This window comes from Schistocerca gregaria, chromosome 2 (genome assembly GCF_023897955.1).
Source record: "Schistocerca gregaria isolate iqSchGreg1 chromosome 2, iqSchGreg1.2, whole genome shotgun sequence".
In the NCBI taxonomy this organism is placed as follows: domain Eukaryota; kingdom Metazoa; phylum Arthropoda; class Insecta; order Orthoptera; family Acrididae; genus Schistocerca; species Schistocerca gregaria.
In genome coordinates this window covers 1,054,530,344-1,054,553,566 of record NC_064921.1, presented here as the reverse complement: position 1 = coordinate 1,054,553,566, position 23,223 = coordinate 1,054,530,344, and the positions used below count along the sequence as shown (strand labels likewise).

The following is a 23,223-nucleotide window of genomic DNA, read 5'->3' as shown; positions in this document are numbered from 1 at the left end:
CATAACTTGAGTGAGCTACAATCCTCCGCACAAAACAGTGCGAATTATCCAACTCCTCATTACTTGAGAGTGGCTCCACCATCTACAACATATCATTTGGTAAGTCTGTATTTATCAAAACCCTAACTACCTTCCCTGCACCTGCTGGTATGTTAACCTGCTGATCGACTTTTAATGAATCCTTTCGCAGTTTAGCTGGCGTGACCTTCATGTTAAGTGCACCTTGCAACATTCGTCCATTTGCAACCGTTTCCCCCAAGCAAAACATTCTTCCACCGAGATCCACTGTTTGTTGCCAAAGATCTATCCTTGCACGATGTTTGTCAAAGAATTCCAGTTCAACAATCACCGAATACCCCTCACCTACACATGGTAACACCTCTACCTGCTCACTAAACATAGTTCCTGCGATCACAAATTGAAGTACCGTCGTACCCAATCACTCTATTTTATTATCTCTCACCCCACGTAACCTATAGCAGCGTGGCTCACGCCTTCTCCTGCTAACCAGGTCTAGACTAATAACAGACACGTGTGCTCATGTGTCAACCAGAAACCTTTGTTCCCTTCAGTTCACTAAGCCTAATAAGCAACATTCCATCTGTGCACCTACAAGTGCATTACCTAATTTCACGGGGACTGCTCTCCGACAGTTGAAGCAGTCCCGTTCTCATTTAACGGCTGTTGCCAGCGAGGTTGCCCCCTACTTTTACTCCTGCAGTTCACTGCCCGGTGACCCATTTTCCCACATGAGTAACACCGCAACTGACGCTGACATTGCCTCTTAATATGACCCACCTTACCACAACCAAAACACTTAATTTCGGTTGCCAGAACTTTATGCTCCATCCTTTGCTTTCTTCGCATAATCTACCCCCTCTAAGTATGTGGTAATCACTGAGATTCTCCATTCTCACCTGAAGTGACATCTCCCGTGGTACTCCCCGAGAAAAACATCTAACACCCTGTTTTCAGACTCTTGTAACAGCACTCTATTAGTCTTCCCATTCTATGACAGTTCAAACGTTTGTACATTCAATTTTAGAAGCCTGTCTGAGAAAACTTCCAGTCACATTTCACCTCATAACTAACACACTTAATTTTTCACGAAGAAACCTGGTACCATTCTGGTTTTGGTACCTCTAGCATAACTCAGTCTCAAGCTCTGAAAACGTCCCCACATTGTTCACCGTTTCATGGTACGATACGTACGACTTGGCATTCCCTATCAAGCGTAGCTTCGCCACTCTCAACATTACAACATCCGACCACCTATGGGCCTCAGCCATAGTGATAATTTCATTAAGGAATACCGACGCATCCTAGACTGCTTTACCCGAGAAGGGGTTAATCAATGCCGTAATTGCCATGTGAAATGGTTTGTAACACTCCACGACCTGTAATTTACTTCCACCCGATGTCCCTTCCCCTACTTGCAATGCTTCAAATCTCCCTGCTAATTCTTCAAATTTTTCCTTGCCCTTTATCCGCACCTCTGCTAATACCCGAGTTTCCTCCATTAGAGCGGCTACAGCTTCAGCTGTAGTTACTGTCACAGCCTCTGCTGCTGACCGTGTTTCCGTCATTCTTGCTTATAGCTCCACTGTTACCATTAATTTCAGCCTGCTACTTCTTAAACTTAGTTCCTGCAGCGAATCATCGCCCATCAACATTCTGAACAATTTCGAGCCAAATGACAAAATTTCTTACAAATCAAACAACTCTTTGGCACCTACTTATTACATGGTAATCCGTGATATGTCATGTTACAAAAATTTGAATCACTTAGGTGCTATATTATCATCTCCTCCCTTTCCCCTGATTCCAGATAAATCTATAGGCTCCTCTGGCCTTAAAAAAATATTTAAAAAGTCTATCCTCATTCATACATAGCCATTCAAAACACAAAAGAATGACACATAAATAATAAGTCAAATGTCACTCACCCATCGACATAATGTTCGTGTGCAGGTGAACAGTCCTGCTTCCCTCCCTATACAGGTATGGACAAACACCTCCTGTACGACAAAACATAACAAGAAGTGCATGACCACTCATCGTGAATGCAACCAAACACCTGAACTAGCCCTCTACTCAGGCACACCTCAACACTACTCGCTCGACATAAGATGTGGGAGTGGAAACCCGGTAACAGTGTTGTAACTGGCACCACTTTTGACACCACTGTTGTGGGGTCAGTGTGTCAAACCCGAGACTCTAGATGGCAGAGCTGAATCCGGGACCCACAGCACCGTAGTTTGTCAGGAGGCTGAGCAAGTTCACGAGCGTCAAGGGGCAGTGCAGAGTGTTACAACATTCGTTTATCCAAATAATTTACAGCACTCGATGGGTGAAGCGTAGCGTCAGCGTGCCGGCCGCGCGCTGTCCCTCGAGTCCCCCGACTGCTGCTGCCGCCACCAAGGCCATCCCGCTGTACGTCTGCCGCGCCCTCCCAGTCGCCGCACTGCTGCCTGTCATTCCGCAGACTGCTACAGTCCCTGCACCTCGCAACCTTCCGCCCTGTTTGGACTGTTCTGTCCAACCATTGGACGAAGGTGGGTGTACTGGTCACCTGTGGTCCTCAGGCCGCTACTGCTTCCACGACAGGACCAGACGTCAACCCGCAGCCTCCTGGATGCTGTGCCGTTACTTGCTGCTAGTGGTGCTTGCCCGACGGCAGCACCCACCGCCGTCCCTGGTGCTGCGGCAGCACTGCCAAGCCTCCCACAGCGTACACCTCGCCCAGACCCCAGTACGCCAGGTACGAAGCGAACGTGGCCCGTAGAGGGGAGTGGAACTGAGCCTGCTGCAGACTGATGTCACTGCCCTCTTTCAGGCAGACTGTGCGATCTCCAAGTTCTGGGCTGCCGTTCTGTCCTGCCTTGGTGTTGTGTCCCCAGAGGCGGAATATAGCCCGAACAAGTACATAGGAATCAGAATACAAGTTTATGCAAAATACTTATAACATTGCTGCTAGATTGGCCCCTATAGCGAAGCTCAGCACACGTCCACCCCGACGCTTGGCTGACGTGGCACACTGTGCCCCAAGCTAAAACTGTCCATCTATTTATATCATTTTTCCCCTTGCTTCTGACGTAGTGTCAGACAGAGACAGTAACTACGGCAAGGATAATTTCCCACATGTCAACTACTTACAAATCGCCCCTCTTGGCTCTGGCCTACTGCCCCGCCTCATACATCACAATAACTCAGAGCAACGCAGGAGTTTTCTGCCTCAGTGTTCCTGCACTCAAAACAAGTTACGAGTTCAATACTGCCGTCACAGCTCCATGACCGTGAGTGCCATGTTCACCTTGCCTGGCCCGCTGGCTGTTGACTGTCACCACACTCTGCCAGCCGTGGTCGGCGAGCGGTTCTAGGCGCCAGAGTCTGGAACCGCGCGAAAGCTACTGTCGCTGGTTCGAATCTTGCCTCGCGCATGGATGTGTGTGATTTCCTTATGTTAGTTAGGTTTAAGTAGTTCTAAGTTCTAGGGGACTGATGACCTCAGAAGTTAAGTACCATAGTGCTCAGAACCATTTTCTTTTGTTACCACACTCTGCTAGCGGCCTCACATTTCATCGCCCAACCGCGCCTACATTGAATTCTGAGAACATTTCCCTTTCCTTCGACTAGGACGAATACAAGCGCAGCATTAGTATAGTGACTTCCGTGACTGACTGCTCCAATTGCTACACATTTATGCTCCCATTATTATTTGCTGTCACCTAATGATGAAGCTTGAAGCTTCGAAACCAGTAGCAGATTAAATTAAGCAAACTACACGCAGCTGAAGCTAATTTTTTTCCATAAATATCTACTCATATCTATATTTTCTATGCAAGTGAAGTACTGCTGAGTATACACGAAGGTGGTTTGACAAGTCTAGTAAATTTCCATGAAAAAAGTTAACATTTTTATTGCGATTTCATGGTTGGTACGCTTGATCATTGCAAAAATCGTATTGTATTGTATGTTAACCGGGGACCTAGAAACGACGGCAAGACTTTGCCCCAGCCGCAGCCACAGTGGTCCACAACCCCACGACGACTACCGCAGTCCACTTCACCCCTCCGTCGCCCCACACCGAATCCAGGGTTATTGTGCGATTCGGCCCTCGATGGACCCCACAGGGAGCGTCTCACACCAGACGAGTGTAACCCCTATGTTTGCGTGGTAGAGTAATGGTGGTGTACGCGTACGTGGAGAACTTGTTTACGCAGCAGTCGCCGACATAGTGTAACTGAGGCGGAACAAGGGGAACCAGTCCGCATTCGCCGAGGCAGATGGAAGACCGCCTAAAAACCATCCACAGACTGGCCGGTTCACCGGACCTCGACACAAATCCGCCGTGTGGATTCGTGCCGGGGACCAGGCGCTCCTTCCCGGCCGGAAAACCGTGCGTGAGACCACACGGCCAACCGGGTGGGTAAGGATTGTATGAGGAATTTCAACAGTGTACAGCGTGCATTTCATTGTTGACAGCCCTCTGAATTGGTCAGTGTGTCGACTGCTACTGAAAATGGACAAAATCGTGTTTTGTGACGTTATTAATCGTTTTTATTTGAGGACTTGGACTGCCGCACAATACCAAATAGAAATGGGTCAAGTTCATTCGGGCTCTGCACCATCAGTGACGATCATTTGCGTCTGAATTAATGAATTTAAACGTGGTCGGACCAGCACCGAAGACGAATTCCGTCCAATTGAAGTCACCATAAAAGAAACCATTTACGAAGTCCATGGTGTGGCGATGCGAGACCGCCAAATAAAAATTCGAAAAACTGCAGAGACTGTATGCATTTCAACTGAGCGAGTGCATAACACCCTGCATGGAGAATTGGCTATATAAAAGCTGTGTGCAAGATGGATGCCACCAGGGGCGATTCTAAAAGTCGGTCAACGGGTGGGGGGGGTGTAATGGGGGGGGGGGAGAGGGTTTGGTGGTATGGAATATAGCTTAACAAAATGAGAGTTGGGGTCTTCTACCGAAGAATTGGTAAAATTTGGTGTTGCTTAAAGTAGTTTTTGGTAACTGTTTTAGACTTCAAGGTAAAAAATGTGTATTAATAAATAATAAGACGCCTATTGTAAGTTAAATGATATTTATTGGTTTAGGTAGTAACCTGTTTGTCGCTATTAGTCTTTTGTTAAAATGTGTTTGGTATACATTGCAACCTATATCGCTCCATAGTTATAAAAAATAATGATTGAATCTGTTGGAGTAATATATTCGCTGATTTCTGAAGTCATTTTATCCAGTGTAATATGATACTCCATTGGGGGGAGGGGAGGGGGGGGGGCCTAGATAACAGAACGCAGCACGTCATTCTCAATGGAGAGAAGTCTTCCGAAGTAAGAGTGATTTCAGGTGTGCCGCAGGGGAGTGTCATAGGACCGTTGCTATTCACAATATACATAAATGACCTGGTGGATGACATCGGAAGTTCACTGAGGCTTTTTGTAGATGATGCTGTGGTGTATCGAGAGGTTGCAACAATGGAAAATTGTACTGAAATGCAGGAGGATCTGCAGCGAATTGACGCATGGTGCACGGAATGGCAATTGAATCTCAATGTAGCGAAGTGTAATGTGATGCGAATACATAGAAAGATAGGTCCCTTATCATTTAGCTACAAAATAGCAGGTCAGCAACTGGAAGCAGTTAATTCCATAAATTATCTGGGAGTACGCATTAGGAGTGATTTAAAATGGAATGATCATATAAAGTTGATCGTCGGTAAAGCAGATGCCAGACTGAGATTCATTGGAAGAATCCTAAGGAAATGCTATCCGACAACAAAGGAAGTAGGTTACAGTACGCTTGTTCGCCCAATGCTTGAATACTGCTCAGCAGTGTGGGATCCGCACCAGGTAGGCTTGATAGAAGAGATAGAGAAGATCCAACGGAGAGCAGCGCGCTTCGTTACAGGATCATTTAGTAATTGCGAAAGCGTTACGGAGATGATAGATAAACTCCAGTGGAAGACTCTGCAGGAGAGACGCTCAGTAGCTCGGTACGGGCTTTTGTTGAAGTTTCGAGAACATACCTTCACCGAAGAGTCAAGCAGTATATTGCTCCCTCCTACGTATATCTCGCGAAGAGACCATGAGGATAAAATCAGAGAGATTAGAGCCCACACAGAAGCATACCGACAGTCCTTCTTTCCACGTACAATACGAGACTGAAATAGAAGGGAGAACCGATAGAGGTACTCAGGGTACCCTCCGCCACACACCGTCAGGTGGCTTGCGGAGTACGGATGTAGATGTAGATGTAGATGTAGATAGCGCCCATAGCCCCAACCCCTGCCAACGCCCATGGATGCCGCAACTGCTCACAGTCGACCAAAAACTCATCTGGCACGCCATCCTTTGAACTGTCAGACAAAAAAGTATTCTACCATCAGGATGATGCATCATTCCACGTCCGCAGCTCGTGGTCATGCAGTAGCGTTCTCGCTTCCCACGCCCGGGTTCCTGGGTTCGATTCCTGACGGGGTCAGGGATTTTCTCTGCCTCGTGATGACTGGGTGTTGTGTGCTGTCCTTAGGTTAGTTAGATTTAAGTAGTTCTAAGTTCTAGGGGACTGATGACCAAAGATGTTAAGTCCTATAGTGCTCAGAGCCATTTGAACCATTTTTTGAACCATCATTCCACACATCAACGGTATCAGTGGCAAAAGTGGATGAGCTGGGCTTCGAACTGGCTCCTCATGCAACGTGGATTTAGTCCCATGTGACTTTTTCCTGTTCTCGAACTTGAGACTTTGGCTTGCTGGGAAGAAATTTTCATCAAATAAGGAAGTGATCTCGCAGTCGTATATTTTGCACAGTGTGATGGGATGAGAAAGCTGGAGGATTGCTGCACCAAGTGCGTAACTTTGGAGGAGACTGTGTCGAGGAGTGAGGACAACTGTTTATGAAGCAACCTTTTTTTCTTGCTTTTTACTAGACTTATGAGACCTCCATCGTGTGATATGTTACTCGGTGCCTTATTTTATGTACCCTAATAAAACAAATCCTCTCTCTCTCTCTCTCTCTCTCTGTCCTAACAAGCCTCGGAAGACCCAATGGTACTGATCGACCACCATATCATCCTGAGCTGACAGGCATCACTGGATGCGGATGTGGAGGGCACGTGGTCAGTACACTGCTCTCCTTGCCATTGTCAGTCTTCGTGATCGGAGCCGCTATTCCTCGGTGAAACAACCCCTCAATTGGCCTCACAAAGTCTAAGTGCACCTCGCTTGCCGACAGCGCTGAGCAGACCTGGACAGTCACTCGTCCAAATGCAAGCCAAGGCCCCGACATTGCTTTACTTTGTTGATCTGGCGGCAGCCGGTGTTACCACGGTGGCATGGCCGACACATCAAATACTTTCATTTCCTTACTAACAACAAAAGTTCAACAAAAACTACACCTTTGGGGAAGTTTCCCCAAAACAGCATTTTCCTCACCAACTTTTGAAAATAAACTCTCACTAGGCACAGATGTTGCACGGACGAAAGGATATTGTTGTGCATATTTGTACAAACAGGACAGAGGACTTTCATACCTTCCCATTCAGCAATTTTTTTAAGATACTGCAGAGTTTGACAGATAAAGAGATACTTCGATACTTCGGAGTGTTTGATTTATTTATTTTTTTGTTGCCTTGCGCTAGATATTTGATGTTTACAAAATTCGGATTCCTCCATTTCATTTGGACTACTTCGTTGCTCATAAACCACACTTCTGAGTTTTATGTGGATCGCCCTCATGCTGCTAGATCTTGAAAATTTAGGTTTTGAAATCTTGGTTCCAACAGAGTAGCAATGGCTGCTTGGCCATTTAATTCACTGAACCCACACATTTTCTTAATCTCTCTTAATAAAACGTCCTTGCATTGTTTGACATTTGGTGATATTGGTATGATAATTGTGTTGACAAACCGTCAGTCAGTGATATAATTTTGAATACTGTAAAATACTTTTCTCCAGACTCTTCTCTTTGACATAATCAGAAGACTTTACTAAGATGTGTGTTAACATCTCTACAGCAGCTAACGCGTCAGTAACCACTCACCCACTCAGTACTCGGATACGCTGGTAACACTGATTCCAAACAGCTAGTTTTCTCTCGGTGCCAGGTAAATATCCAAATAGTTATTAGATTTTATAAAATTCCTCATTATAAAAAAAAGTTCGAATAGTTACTTGTCTGTACCTGTATCGCAAATTTCCTGCGCGAAACTCGACCGAATTTTCGTTCCGCCGTGCGGTCAGCGCTGCTCGACGGTACGTAATGGAATCAGAAACGTCTGCTTTCAAAATTCTACAGTTGCCTGTGTTGTATGGTTCCATTTTAAATTTATGCCATTATCAAGTGTCACTTTCTGAATCCTGTGATACATGGTGAACTTTTAGAATTTCAGTTCTCACTTATTTTATTTTACTTATTTATTTATTTTGGAGCTTTTAATTTTTCATTTATGGCTGGACCTGGCGATATGAATTGTATTAATGTTCGATGGTCAGTAAACACTGTAACTGTAAAAGTGTGTATCTGTTGCTATTCAGAATCTCATTAACAAATGACATTTGACGCACATGTGATTTTCGGTGCAGGAGATTTATGTGATGTAGCGAACGCCCGAACGTATGCTCAGACTGGTGAGAGTGTTGTCTTCCTGCTGACAGAAACACTGCGGATGTACACGCCAGGTGTGGCGCTGTACAGGGTGTGTGTGCGCCCCTACCAGCTGCCGGACACGGAGGTGTGCCGAGGAGTGGAGGTGCGACCAGGGGAGGTCATCTGGATCCCCGTACACGCCATCCACCACGACCCAAAGTACTTCCCAGACCCAGAAACTTTCGACCCGGAACGCTTCAGTCCAGAGAACAAGCACCGCATCAAGCCCTTCACATACTTCCCTTTCGGCGCCGGACCCCGCATATGCATTGGTAAGCTATTTTCTGTTAGTAAATTTTGTTGCTTTATTCTCACTTCTATCTACACCATTTCAATATTAGAAACCATCGTTTAGCTCTGGCTTCATGATGTATTTCTGTACATGCGAAACTTAAATTTCCAGCTATCAGCATTGACCTTACATTTCAATCTTATCGGTTTTGAAACGATAATCATATGTCAGATAAACGCTATAGGCTGTAACTAAAAGCTAAGTACAGTGAAATGTCTAAGCTAGAACATTTTTAGTAAAATCACATAGCATTTAAGAACTTAAGCTCACATCCATCGTACTCTAAAAGAACAGACTTTTCGTCGAAAATACTATCGCTCTATTAGTCAAGAAGCACATCACAACCACTGCGTTTCAAACATTTTTGCTGACTCACGTTGAATCATCCCATTAAAAAAGCGTTACTTATACTGTCTTGTTAGCCTGTGGCAGGATGAACTCATTTATTTACGTACGTTTACCTCCTCCAAATGCTACTTCTGTTTCATAGAAAATAGTTCTCTTGCTTCAAATAGCTGTCTATGAAAATTGACTGAAACCAAGTGTATGGTGCTTTCATGCCGTAGGTCTGACAGATCTATTTCATGGAAACCGTTTTGCATTAAAGACAACTACCTCGCAGCGAAGGAAAGTTGGTTCCGTTTGTCAACGCGTAATGCCAACTTTACTTAACGTTTATGAAAAGCTTCAAGTGACTGGAAACTTCCAGAAAAAAGACGCCGATACCGACGTTCAGTCGCAACGTTTGCATTCAGCCACAGATGAGCAACACCTGTGCTAACTTGCTGTTAAGTTCTACCAAAAATGTATGTATGTCCTTTAAGACAATTGCTTTTGTTTTTTTTTTTCAGCCCAGAGGTTCGCGCTGATGGAGGCAAAGGTGGTACTCCTATACTTGATGTCCAAGTTCAGCTTCCAGGTAGTCGCCAAAACACCGGTGCCTCTGAAGATACAGCCAAACAAGCTCAATCTCTGTATCAAGGGTGGCGCCTGGATTGGCGTGCGGCGTAGAGTTTGATCAGAAAATTGTCACATGTCGTTCCACAGGAATGCGAGAGGGTAAAAAAATCTGACATTCTTGAATTACTTCGAAAACAGTACTGTGTACACATGGATGCAATAACTCAAGTTACAACTGTCTGTTAACCTCACAAATATGTGTCTGATCACGTTATACACTGGTCGAAAAGAATGCATTATTTATATTGATATGTTATTCTGCAACACACATTTCCTTCTTTCCCTTCTCCACTTTATTTTTTAAAGGGAACTAACACAAAATTCACGTTTCCCGCCTCCGTAGGCGCCGTCTGCAACGAATTCTTATCAGTCGGTGAAGTACTCGGAGGTAGGCGGTTAGAAAATTGTTGCTGAAAAACGTTTAGCACCAGTATTCGAACAGCAAGGCTTGAAAAGATAGGGGCATAAGGCTTGTGATCGCGAGACTACAGCGAAATCCTGGGTTAAACGACAACGTCCTCGCGGGAGCAATCACGACATGCGGCACTGTTGACGATCCGTCCTCCAGCCCATTGTGCTTTCCGAAAGAAATAAAACCCGTACCGGCACTGCGATTCACTGTCCCCTTTGTCTCATCGTCATAAACAACAGAAACACGACTTTACAGTATAAAGAATGTGCGGTGTGCGCACTGTAAGACCTTCGGTACACACACCATCAGATTATTTGACTTGTCGCTCTATGCGAGTGTCAGCAATATGTCTCGTGGTCTTATCGTGGCGTGTTTATCTTCTGCCGATAGGTCAGGAGATAGAAATGCCACTTGCACGCTTAGAGTAGTACATTGACGGTGACCAACTTTAAACAGAACTTGATTAATTTTCACACACATTTATTAAAATAATAACAAGAATAAAAACTACTTAACTTGGTTCTGGATGCTATTTACAATTGACAATTGGAAGTTCCTTTGGTCTTGGTACGTTAATTTGATCTCACACATCTCTGATGCTTGACGAAGCGTCTATTCATTTATCTTCATGGCTATGTACAGGAATATGGTAATCTTATTAGGCGCAGAATGAAACTTGACTACAGACTAACACAGACTGACTGATCGGAGGTGTGTACACTCGTTATAATACCTCGTGCGTTCAGTTACCACTGCGCGAGTGTGATCCGCGCTGTTGTGCTTAGGGGGTCCGCGCTCCATTGGGAAAGTTGTGTATGCGCTGACTACGCGGAACTACGTACACAAAAGAATGTTTGTGTCAACTAGCGACAGCTAAATACCTCGAAAACGACGCATCGTACGAAAAAAATGTTTTGGATGAAAGAAAATATTAGTAAACGGGACATCTATTCAGCGACGTATGGTCGATACGACAAAAACTACAACCACTGGGAAGTGAGACAACGAGCATCTCTGGACTTACAGTGAGTTTCAGCGCAGCTAAGTTTCTACCGAAGGCCGACGTGACAGCCGAGGCGTCCCCTGAAAAGAATCGAGAGCCCAGTATTTACAGTCGCGTGTCGGGCAGAATTATTCTGCCAACTGCTGCTAGGTGTATCGAATAGTAATTCGTGAAGACGGTATATCGTCTGACCTACAAGTTGCCACATTCTAACCACCCCTCCTGCTTGGGTGTCGCCAACGTGGTATTTTCTAACGGAAATCACCGATTTTTTGTTGCACATTCGGATTATACTCCTAATAAATACTTACGGTTTACTCAAACAGCTCTTTTCCATTCGAGGTAAGTGACGCTGTAATCGACAAATATCAGACGTCTCGATTTTTGCAATTACGAACCGATGCATTTGATTCTACACTTCATTTACTATATAAATGTAAACTTTTATTTTCTAACGGTAGATATTTGTGAAACTTCCTGGCTGAAAGGCAAAGGTCCCGAGTTCTAGTCTCGGTCGGGCACACAGTTTTAATCCGCCAGGAAGTTTCATATCAGCGCACACTCCAATGCAGAGTGAAAATCTCATTATGGGCAGATATTTACGTTCGACATTTACTTTAGCGTTACAAATTTGATTGTACAGTACAGTATGGGTAGTTGCTTCAATGTCTGTTTAGAAACTGTGCTTAGCATGATCCAGGAACAACGACGAGGATGTAATACTATTCTGTTCCCATTAGGTGGTTTTGCTGAGTCACTTACTCTCGCGTCATTGGCGTGCTTGACTTTGGTGAGTAACCACGGCAGCTGCGGCTGTCACAGTCACTTCACAGATGTTGTACCTCATTGCTGTTGTTTTGATAGCCTCGTAGAGACCAGCGCGAGAGTCACGGCAGTTGGATGGAAACACACAGACGCGTCCCAAACGTGAGTGTTGCTTGGGGCTGGGCAACAGAGTTCGGAGAAAACGGGAATAGTGGGTCAGTCTGAGTGAGAGAGAGTGTTCGCCTCACTATGTTGTTCAAATTTCCTTACTCCAAAAGGCAAGGATTGGAATTAGTACAGAATGACGAACACTGTGACAGTTTTACAACTTTTGAGAGAATATCCTCAACCTAGGACACAGTTGCTCTAAATCAGTTGTATTCACGAAAGACCAAGCCTTTACACAGAGACGGTGTCTGTTAAAATAACTTACCAGCACTGACTACGTTAGCACCCACGACATGACACGCACGAGTCCTCAGCCACCCAGCTAGAACTCCATCTGCTGTTCCGAGCTGCTGCAGTACTTCTAGCTCCCCACTTCCGCTACGACCTGCCCGACCTATCTATCCCCTACTCCTGTCACTCCAACTGCCGGGACTCTCTCCTTGGAGGGTCTGCATCGGAGTTTTGATCACTTTCCCTCTCGTCGCGCCAGTCCCTGACTTCGCATTATGCTGGATGGCCCTTGCCAGCACTGCTTTTCAAAAGGTGCGTAGAGAGGGATAGGGGGAGGAGGGGTGTGTTGCATATTCGTGTCCTGTTCCTGCTATAGGCTCTTCATGACATATGCGCCCCTTCCAGATACTCTCTCACTTATCCCCCTCTTAATCTCCAAACCGTATTTTATGTCTTGCAGTGTTATTTCTTAAGCGCGGCTGGCGTCTTTATGGCGCCACCAGCTGAAAATATTTCTTTCTACGTGACTTGAGACATCTGATATTTTGTGTAAGCCTATTGTTGTGCTATGGAGTTCACAACTGTCTGTCTGACCTGTAACTTTTCCTTTGTTATGCTCGTGAAGCTTTCACCTGTTACTTACTCTTAATACTTGGCTGTCACACCCGGGATACAAGACAACACATCGGAATCAGTCACCCTGATGGTGAAGTTCGAGGGTGGCCACTGAAATCAAGCTTATTTGCAAGAGATGACGATGTCTGTTCAGATTATTCGTACTGTTCCCCCACATTTGTAAACACTCATCTAACATTTCAGCATCAACATCAACCGTTAGAACACAGAAGTAAAGGACATGTAGAAACAGTTAACTGCAAAAAAAGTGCTCTTGATATTTGTGGATTACAGCGTACAGCGCCAGCTACAACGATTGGGAGACAATGGTTTGAGTAAATCGTGTTTATGTTTGGCGTACAATCTGGATATGGAGTCCATTTGAAAATAAGAAGTTGACCCCACCCATGGAGGAGGGCTGGTACGAAAGTGGCCAGTTGCACGATATGTGTGCCCGTTACTGTAATTAACTTGCCATCTAGAACATTTTCTTCGTACGATGCATCGCTTGAGATATTTAATAGTCATAATTTAAAACAAAAACCCAGAATACACTATCATTATAGTCACTTGCACGAAACAGATAGCCTTAACTCATCCGGTATTCGTTCTAAGTAACGAAAATCATAATACTTGCTACAGACCGCAATCTACACGATTTTATAAACGTCAACCGAAATGTATATAATACAGGTCGCACGTTGTTTCAATAATGCTGTGTCGACCTCGCGCACGGTACACAGATCAGTCCCGAGAGGGCGTAACCGGGTTCGCAGTCTTCAGCGTGGCGCCTCATAATTACGATCAGTCGCTAAATGTGTGGCGCAGCTAACTTGAGCCTTGTTTTCCTTCCGCTACACGACTCACAAATGCTCCGCTCCATCCGCCAGTAGCTGTATCGACCCCCACAGAGGGCGCCAATGTGGGGGAGCACTCGCTACGTCCTCCATCACCTTCCCTCCACCGTTCGCGGATGAAGCGCACACACCGCTTCGGCCAGCAGACCGTCAGCTGTCGACCAGTTCCGGCTGCCCAATAGTTACCGGCGGCTGCTGCAGTTAGGCCCAGTAGCTGCTCACACTTCATCATCCAACAGTCAGCGCTGATTGTCAAGTTGTTCGCTTTCATTCGATGCTGAATCACAAACAGTTTACACCTTTCCAGACTAAACAACTATCACATTAATCAGCCGACACCAGTGTTCACAACTTTCATTTCAGTGCCTCTCGTCCAGTGATTAACTATAGTGTAATTTTATTTTAATAAATGACTGTTACTACTTTCATATTGTTGTCTATATTATTTATGTTGTAGGTTTAACGCCCCCCCAAAGACTAGTTACATGCGTGTAAAAACCCACCTGCATACAGAAACTACTTTTCTTCAGCAGGAGGTTCGTTTTCTCTTACCTTTGATTTTGGCCGCCAAAAGTGATTGGTGAATACAACAATTATCCATAAAATAATAAGAAATACACTGAAGCACCAAAGAAACTGGTATAGGAATGCAATTGAAAACCAGAGATATGTAAACAGGCTAGTACGGTGCTGCGGTCGGCAACGCCTATATACGACAAGTGCCCGGCGCAGTTGTTAGATCGGCTACTGCTGCTACAGTGATATGGGACCCCTGATACGTCCAGATACGACTCTGACAATTGATGCGTACGTAAGCATCCTGTATGGTCAGCTGCATCCATTCATGTCTACTGAGCATTCGACGGACTTGGGCAATTCCAGCAGGACAATGCGACATACCACACGTCCATAATTACCACAGAGTGGTTCCACGAACACTCTTCTGAGTTTAAACATTTCCGCTGGTCACTAAACGTAGCGTGCTATTCAGAAGAGATCTCTACCCCTGGTACTCTTATGGATTTACGGACAGCGGTGCTGTGTTTCATGGTGTCAATTATTCCCTCCAACACTACTTCAGACATTACTGAGTGCATGCGACTTGATGTGGTGGCACATCTGCTGCTCTGCACGATATAAGGCAGATGTACCAGTTTCTTTTGCTCTTCGGTGTAAAATTCTTCACCCATTGTCAACTGTAATCTGCGTCTGTACCACTGCGGTAACACATATAGAACTCCTGTTAGTGAAATAGTTTCACCTGTTAATTACTGGGTCATAAAAAAGTTGTTCCATGACGATTGTAGCACTGTTTGACTGCCAGCTGGACATTAATCCTAACTGGAATCGAAAAGTTACGTAATATTTGTCTTGTAACCAATATTTACAGTGCTGTCGCTCTTCTTCCGCTGCTCACAAACGACTCTTCGCAAGAGCACAAAACTAATTAATTCATATCTACAGTGCTCACATTATGAAGATTTCTTGGAGATAGTTCTAAGGTAAGATAAGCAACAGGTCACAAAATGCTTGAATACTTTCAGTAGTAATATGTTTTCACTTGACTGGAACTGCTACGTCGTTCAGAAAATATGGAATACTTTTCCTCGTGCATATTTACACTGATTACGTCATCCATTCTCGTCTACTAGTTCAACAAAGTTGACGTTAATCATAGGCTACACTGTTGGCCAAACAAGAAGCAGCAGCTGGAACATTAGTATGCAAATTACCTACATTTTCCACACGGTGCGCTACCGTAGGCGCAACAGACTCAGCCTGTTCATTATATACAGGGGGTGGACAAAAGTATGGAGAACACCACAAACACAACACATTATCTTGTCTAATAGGGAGTAGGGAAACCGTTGGCATTCAAAACAGGTTCCATTCGTCGCGGAATGGATACATACAGGCCCTGTATGGATTTAAAGGCAATCGTACACCACTCCTCGTGGAAAACAGTGCCACGTTGAGGTAACGATGGGCAGCGATCATGCGCGCTTCTCCCCAAAGCAGACAACAAAATCTCAGTAGTATTGACACCAGCCGACTGACGGCCAGGGGAAGTGCTGCAGCTCACTGAACCGCTCCTGGGCGATGCGAGCTGTGTGAGTATAGGGGCCTGTGCCAACACTGGGGAACAATTTGCCGTGTGATGGACCTGACGAGATAAATCTGTCACACAGTCCTTGGCAGTGTCGCGGCCTTGCATAGTATCCACAGAGCTCCTGGAATACGACGATATGGCTGCCTGACCCCCGCCACGTTTCGTTCTTGGGACGTTAACTCGGCCAGAAATTGCCCAGCTCCCCTGCAGCTCCTAGCTTCTGCAGGTGCCTTTATGTTGTTTTTGATACCGAAAGTGTTTTCTAGTGCGGCAGCTGCAACGGCTTTTGGAGGGTGAGGGTTTTTCACTTTTCTAGTATTCGGGAGAAAGAAAACTGGCGTTCTACGGATCGGAGCGTGGAATGTCAGATCCCTTAATCGGGCAGGTAGGTTAGAAAATTTAAAAAGGGAAATGGATAGGTTAAAGTTAGATATAGTGGGAATTAGTGAAGTTCGGTGGCAGGAGGAACAAGACTTCTGGTCAGGTGACTACAGGGTTATAAACACAAAATCAAATAGGGGTAATGCAGGAGTAGGTTTAATAATGAATAGGAAAATAGGAATGCGGGTAAGCTACTACAAACAGCATAGTGAACGCATTATTGTGGCCAAGATAGATACGAAGCCCACACCTACTACAGTAGTACAAGTTTATATGCCAACTAGCTCTGCAGAGGATGAAGAAATTGAAGAAATGTACGATGAAATAAAAGAAATCATTCAGATAGTGAAGGGAGACGAAAATTTAATAGTAATGGGTGACTGGAATTCGAGTGTAGGAAAAGGGAGAGAAGGAAACATAGTAGGTGAATATGGATTGGGGCTAAGAAATGAAAGAGGAAGCCGCCTAGTAGAATTTTGCACAGAGCACAACTTAATCATAGCTAACACTTGGTTTAAGAATCATGAAAGAAGGTTGTATACGTGGAAGAACCCTGGAGATACAAAAAGGTATCAGATAGATTATATAATGGTAAGACAGAGATTTAGGAACCAGGTTTTAAGTTGTAAGACATTTCCAGGGGCAGATGTGGACTCTGACCACAATCTATTGGTTATGACCTGTAGAGTAAAACTGAAGAAACTGCAAAAATGTGGGAAATTAAGGAGATGGGACCTGGATAAACTGAAAGAACCAGAGGTTGTACAGAGTTTCAGAGAGAGCATAAGGGAACAATTGACAGGAATAGGGGAAAGAAATACAGTAGAAGAAGAATGGGTAGCTCTGAGGGATGTAGTAGTGAAGGCAGCAGAGGATAAAGTAGGTACAAAGACGAGGGCTGCTAGAAATCCTTGGGTAACAGAAGAAATATTGAATTTAATTGATGAAAGGAGAAAATATAAAAATGCAGTTAATGAAGCAGGCAAAAAGGAATACAAACGTCTCAAAAATGAGATCGACAGGAAGTGCAAAATGGCTAAACAGGGATGGCTAGAGGACAAATGTAAGGATGTAGAAGCTTATCTCACTAGGGGTAAGATAGATACTGCCTACAGGAAAATTAAAGAGACCTTTGGAGAGAAGAGAACCACGTGTATGAATATCAAGAGCTCAGATGGCAGCCCAGTTCTAAGCAAAGAAGGGAAGGCAGAAAGGTGGAAGGAGTATATAGAAGGTTTATACAAGGGCGATGTACTTGAGGACAATATTATGGAAATAGAAGAAGATGTAGATGAAGACGAAATGGGAGATACGATACTGCGTGAAGAGTTTGACAGAGCACTGAAAGACCTGAGTCGAAACAAGGCCCCCGGAGTAGACAACATTCCATTAGAACTACTTACGGCCTTGGGAGAGCCAGTCATGACAAAACTCTACCAGCTGGTGAGCAAGATGTATGAGACAGGCGAAATACCCTCAGACTTCAAGAAGAATATAATAATTCCAATCCCAAAGAAAGCAGGTGCTGACAGATGTGAAAATTACCGAACTATCAGTTTAATAAGCCACGGCTGCAAAATACTAACGCGTATTCTTTACAGACGAATGGAAAAACTGGTAGATGCAGACCTCGGGGAGGATCAGTTTGGATTCCGTCGAAATGTTGGAACACGTGAGGCAATACTGACCTTACGACTTATCTTAGAAGAAAGATTAAGAAAAGGCAAACCTACGTTTCTGGCATTTGTAGACTTAGAGAAAGCTTTTGACAATGTTGACTGGAATACTCTTTTTCAAATTCTAAAGGTGGCAGGGGTAAAATACAGGGAGCGAAAGGCTATTTATAATTTGTACAGAAACCAGATGGCAGTAATAAGAGTCGAGGGGCATGAAAGGGAAGCAGTGGTTGGGAAAGGAGTGAGACAGGGTTGTAGCCTCTCCCCGATGTTATTCAATCTGTATATTGAGCAAGCAGTAAAGGAAACAAAAGAAAAATTTGGAGTAGGTATTAAAATTCATGGAGACGAAGTAAAAACTTTGAGGTTCGCCGATGACATTGTAATTCTGTCAGAGACGGCAAAGGACTTGGAAGAGCAGTTGAACGGAATGGACAGTGTCTTGAAAGGAGGATATAAGATGAACATTAACAAAAGCAAAACGAGGATAATGGAATGTAGTCAAATTAAATCGGGTGATGCTGAGGGAATTAGATTAGGAAATGAGACACTTAAAGTAGTAAAGGAGTTTTGCTATTTAGGAAGTAAAATAACTGATGATGGTCGAAGTAGAGAGGATATAAAATGTAGACTGGCAATGGCAAGGAAAGCGTTTCTGAAGAAGAGAAATTTGTTAACATCGAATATAGATTTATGTATCAGGAAGTCGTTTCTGAAAGTATTTGTTTGGAGTGTAGCCATGTATGGAAGTGAAACATGGACGATAAATAGTTTGGACAAGAAGAGAATAGAAGCTTTCGAAATGTGGTGCTACAGAACAATGCTGAAGATAAGGTGGATAGATCACGTAACTAATGAGGAGGTATTGAATAGGATTGGGGAGAAGAGAAGTTTGTGGCACAACTTGACTAGAAGAAGGGATCGGTTGGTAGGACATGTTTTGAGGCACCAAGGGATCACAAATTTAGCATTGGAGGGCAGCGTGGAGGGTAAAAATCGTAGAGGGAGACCGAGAGATGAGTACACTAAGCAGATTCAGAAGGATGTAGGTTGCAGTAGGTACTGGGAGATGAAGCAGCTTGCACAGGATAGAGTAGCATGGAGAGCTGCATCAAACCAGTCTCAGGACTGAAGACAACAACAACAACAACAGTATTCGGGATAAATCTTCGATACGGTACCTGTTGAAAACACTTTCGCTGCCTTGGCTACGGAAGCACCGACTACCTGCCCGCTTCCGGACGCAGTGGGCTCCGCCATAGTACACTGCCAACGAGTGGAGATGCCGTTCGTGGTCACGTACAGCACCGGAACCAGCACGCTCGCTCGTGCATCATTTTTCGCTGTGTTACCACATTTTTGTACATCGACTGTATATGGAACACGCCGAGTACGGCCCATGTATTTTCGTAAAAACCTCAAACGCAAAGATTATTTCTTTTACTAGCTCTGATTCAATGAAAGGTATCTTCCAATATGCTACTCCAGGTGGGTGTAACATGAATGTTCGCAACGGAAAAAGATGATTTGACCCTGTCTGACTATCCCCCTGAAGCAGGTCTTAGGATCTCTTAATGCCCTTTGTAACATGTAAATTACATTGTAAAAATAAATGAATGATGAAGGCAACTAATACTACTAAATGGTAAACGTTTTTGTTCAATGTACATTTATTATAAATTAAAATAACCCTTTAAGTGCAATTGTCTATATTTCCTAACCAAATTTATTAATCAGTTATCAAACTCTGCCCCTTATTATGACTGCACTAACTAATGTCAATAGCGCGAAATGACTGACATCATCTACGCGCTAAACACTACAAGACTACTTTCAAAGATGATTTACGGTGGTGTGGAACCTCAGTGGAAATAAACTAACGTGATCACAGCTGTTTTGCTTTATAGCCCTAGTAAGCCGAAGCAATGTGCGATATCACCGTATGATCTGCGTCCGGTGGGATCGAAGTGATGGTTCTCGTACTCGTCTGCGAAGAAGGAAGAACTCCAGCCACAAATAAACTCAAACACTAGGACGGCAGAAGCCGGTCCTCTGGCTAATATACTGTAATACTGTCTTCTGCTCTCTGTGTTCTGCCGGCCGCGGTGGTCTCGCGGTTCTAGGCGCGCAGTCCGGAACCGTGCGACTGCTACGGTCGCAGGTTCGAATCCTGCCTCGGGCATGGATGAGTGTGATGTCCTTAGGTTAGATAGGTTTAAGTAGTTCTAAGTTCTAGGGGACTGATGACCACAGCAGTTGGTCCCATAGTGCTCAGAGCCATTTGAACCATTTGAACCATCTCTTGTGTTCTACAGACGAGAAACGCGAAATCCCAGTCACAAGGACGGAGTTCAGGTAACGTCTCTACGTAAGTATATGACAAAGGAGTGCTCCCAATTACTGAACGCTACGTGCTGAACGACGACTTCCAGCACAGAAATGAAGTCCAGAATCGTATAGGTTCGCAGCAGTACAGTGCCTGACTCTTCTAACTATAAACTCTCTGTACAGGATGGGCGTATAGGCAGGCGGTGAGCGTTATGCAATGATTAGGGTAATTTTTAGATAAAGGCCATTTATTGGCCAAAGCATGTTGAAAGCGGCTACATAGGCCTAGGGAGGTGAGGGTGAGCCAGAGTGTAGAGTTTAGCGAGACGTTCGCGATCTAACGAAAGTGGTTGTCCGCGAAACCTAAGTCCACAGTGCCGCAGCACCGGGAGAAGCGGGAGATGTTCAATGCTACAGGGCGCGCCTCCGACTCGCGGGTGAGCAAGAATACGAGAGGGCGGGCCCGGCGACGGGCGGCCGGGTACATTTGACGCACAACGCGGCTTCCTCCCCCCTGATTGGTCGCGATCGAGAAAACCGTGCGGGCGGGATGGAATTTTCCAGAGCGTCGCCTGCTAAGCGACGCCTGGGGCGGCGTTAGCTCGTCAGCATGTGAGGGATGCGCGTGGCCGAGGTGCCCTTTCCCGGTGCTGACTTCCTGTTGCTAGACCGTGGGATGAAAGAATTTACAGGCAGCTAACACTGCCGGCCGTGGCTTGGCCGTAATGGATAAATGAAGTTACCGCTTGAAAGCTAATACACTCCTGGAAATTGAAATACGAACACCGTGAATTCATTGTTCCAGGAAGGGGAAACTTTATTGACACATTCCTGGGGACAGATACATCACATGATCACACTGACAGAACCACAGGCACGTAGACACAGGCAACAGAGCATGTACAATGTCGGCACTAGTACAGTGTATATCCACCTTGCGCAGCAATGCACGCTGCTATTCCCCCTGGAGACGATCGTAGAGATGCTGGATGCAGTCCTGTGGAACGGCTTGCCATGCCATTTCCACCTGGCGCCTCAGTTGGACCAGCGTTCGTGCTGGACGTGCAGACCACGTGAGACGACGCTTCATCCAGTCCCAAACATGCTCAATGGGGGACAGATCCGGAGATCTTGCTGGCCAGGGTAGTTGACTTACACCTTCTAGTGCACGTTGGGTGGCACGGGATACATGCGGACGTGCATTGTCCTGTTGGAACAGCAAGTTCCCTTGCCGGTCTAGGAATGGTAGAACGATGGGTTCGATGACGGTTTGAATGTACCGTGCACTATTCAGTGTCCCTTCGACGATCACCAGAGTTGTACGGCCAGTGTAGGAGATCGCTCCCCACACCATGATGCCGGGTGTTGGCCCTGTGTGCCTCGGTCGTATGCAGTCCTGATTGTGGCGCTCACCTGCACGGCGCCAAACACGCATACGACCATCATTGGCACCAAGGCACAAGCGACTCTCATCGCTGAAGACGACACGTCTCCATTCGTCCCTCCATTCACGCCTGTCGCGACACCACTGGAGGCGGGCTGCACGATGTTGGGGCGTGAGCGGAAGACGGCCTAACGGTGTGCGGGACCGTAGCCCAGCTTCATGGAGACGGTTGCGAATGGTCCTCGCCGATACCCCAGGAGCAACAGTGTCCCTAATTTGCTGGGAAGTGGCGGTGCGGTCCCCTACGGCACTGCGTAGGATCCTACGGTCTTGGCGTGCATCCGTGCGTCGCTGCAGTCCGATCCCAGGTCGACGGGCACGTGCACCTTCCGCCGACCACTGGCGACAACATCGATGTACTGTGGAGACCTCACGCCCCACGTGTTGAGCAATTCGGCGGTACGTCCACCCGGCCTCCCGCATGCCCACTATACGCCCTCGCTCAAAGTCCGTCAGCTGCGCATACGGTTCACGTCCACGTTGTTGCGGCATGCTACCAGTGTTAAAGACTGCGATGGAGCTCCGTATGCCACGGCAAACTTTCTGACACTGACGGCGGCGGTGCACAAATGCTGCGCAGCTAGCGCCATTCGACGGCCAACACCGCGGTTCCTGGTGTGTCCGCTGTGCCATGCGTGTGATCATTGCTTGTACAGCCCTCTCGCAGTGTCCGGAGCAAGTATGGTGGGTCTGACACACCGGTGTCAATGTGTTCTTTTTTCCATTTCCAGGAGTGTATAATAAAGTAAAATCTCTCCACAGAGCAAAGACAGCAAATCCGTCTGTACCAACAAAGCTGATACCGGGCGACCGTCACACACTGGCGCTCACAATAGAAGACCTCGTCTCTCCACCGCTGGCTTCCCAGCGAGGCTCGGCTCCCTACCCTCGTAATTCCGAAAACGAATCATATTTCCAAAACCACGGAATATTCTCCCCGTCTAAAGATTCTTCCGAAAGCCGTCCAATCATATTTTAGTCTTTTGTAAGGTTTGCGAGGAAAAACCTATACTCTCACCTGTGTCCAAGATTTTCAGCGTTCTGAAGTATTATCCGGTTATCCTTCCGGCCTCTACTACAATAGCGGCCAGCTGTCACCATATTATGCCCCAGAGCTCAGGTGTCTCAACGTCCGTCTTGCTACTTCCTGTGTTTAAGCAGGACCAACACACCTGTGTGTGCCTTCCACCCAGAGCTTCAGTTCTGCCTGCCGTTTCATCTCCACTAGCGTTCCAACCTCTACTAGTATAGGTAATCATTCATTACTCCGCTTTTATAAAAAAAAGGACACTCCGTCACCTTTCATGCA

At 45.7% G+C, this 23,223-nt stretch overlaps 1 protein-coding gene across 1 annotated transcript in view; it reads left to right on the top strand.

Annotated features, from left to right (window-relative positions):
* Positions 1-14,403, top strand: part of LOC126335589 (cytochrome P450 9e2-like) — an 84,487-nt gene extending 70,084 nt beyond the window's left edge. The window contains exons 7-8 of the mRNA XM_049999028.1: positions 8,681-8,944; positions 9,816-14,403. Of these exons, the coding sequence (XP_049854985.1) occupies positions 8,681-8,944; positions 9,816-9,982 (431 nt within the window). The 3' untranslated portion in view covers positions 9,983-14,403. The remainder of the gene's footprint in view (positions 1-8,680; positions 8,945-9,815) is intronic.
* The last annotated feature ends 8,820 nt before the right edge of the window (positions 14,404-23,223 follow it).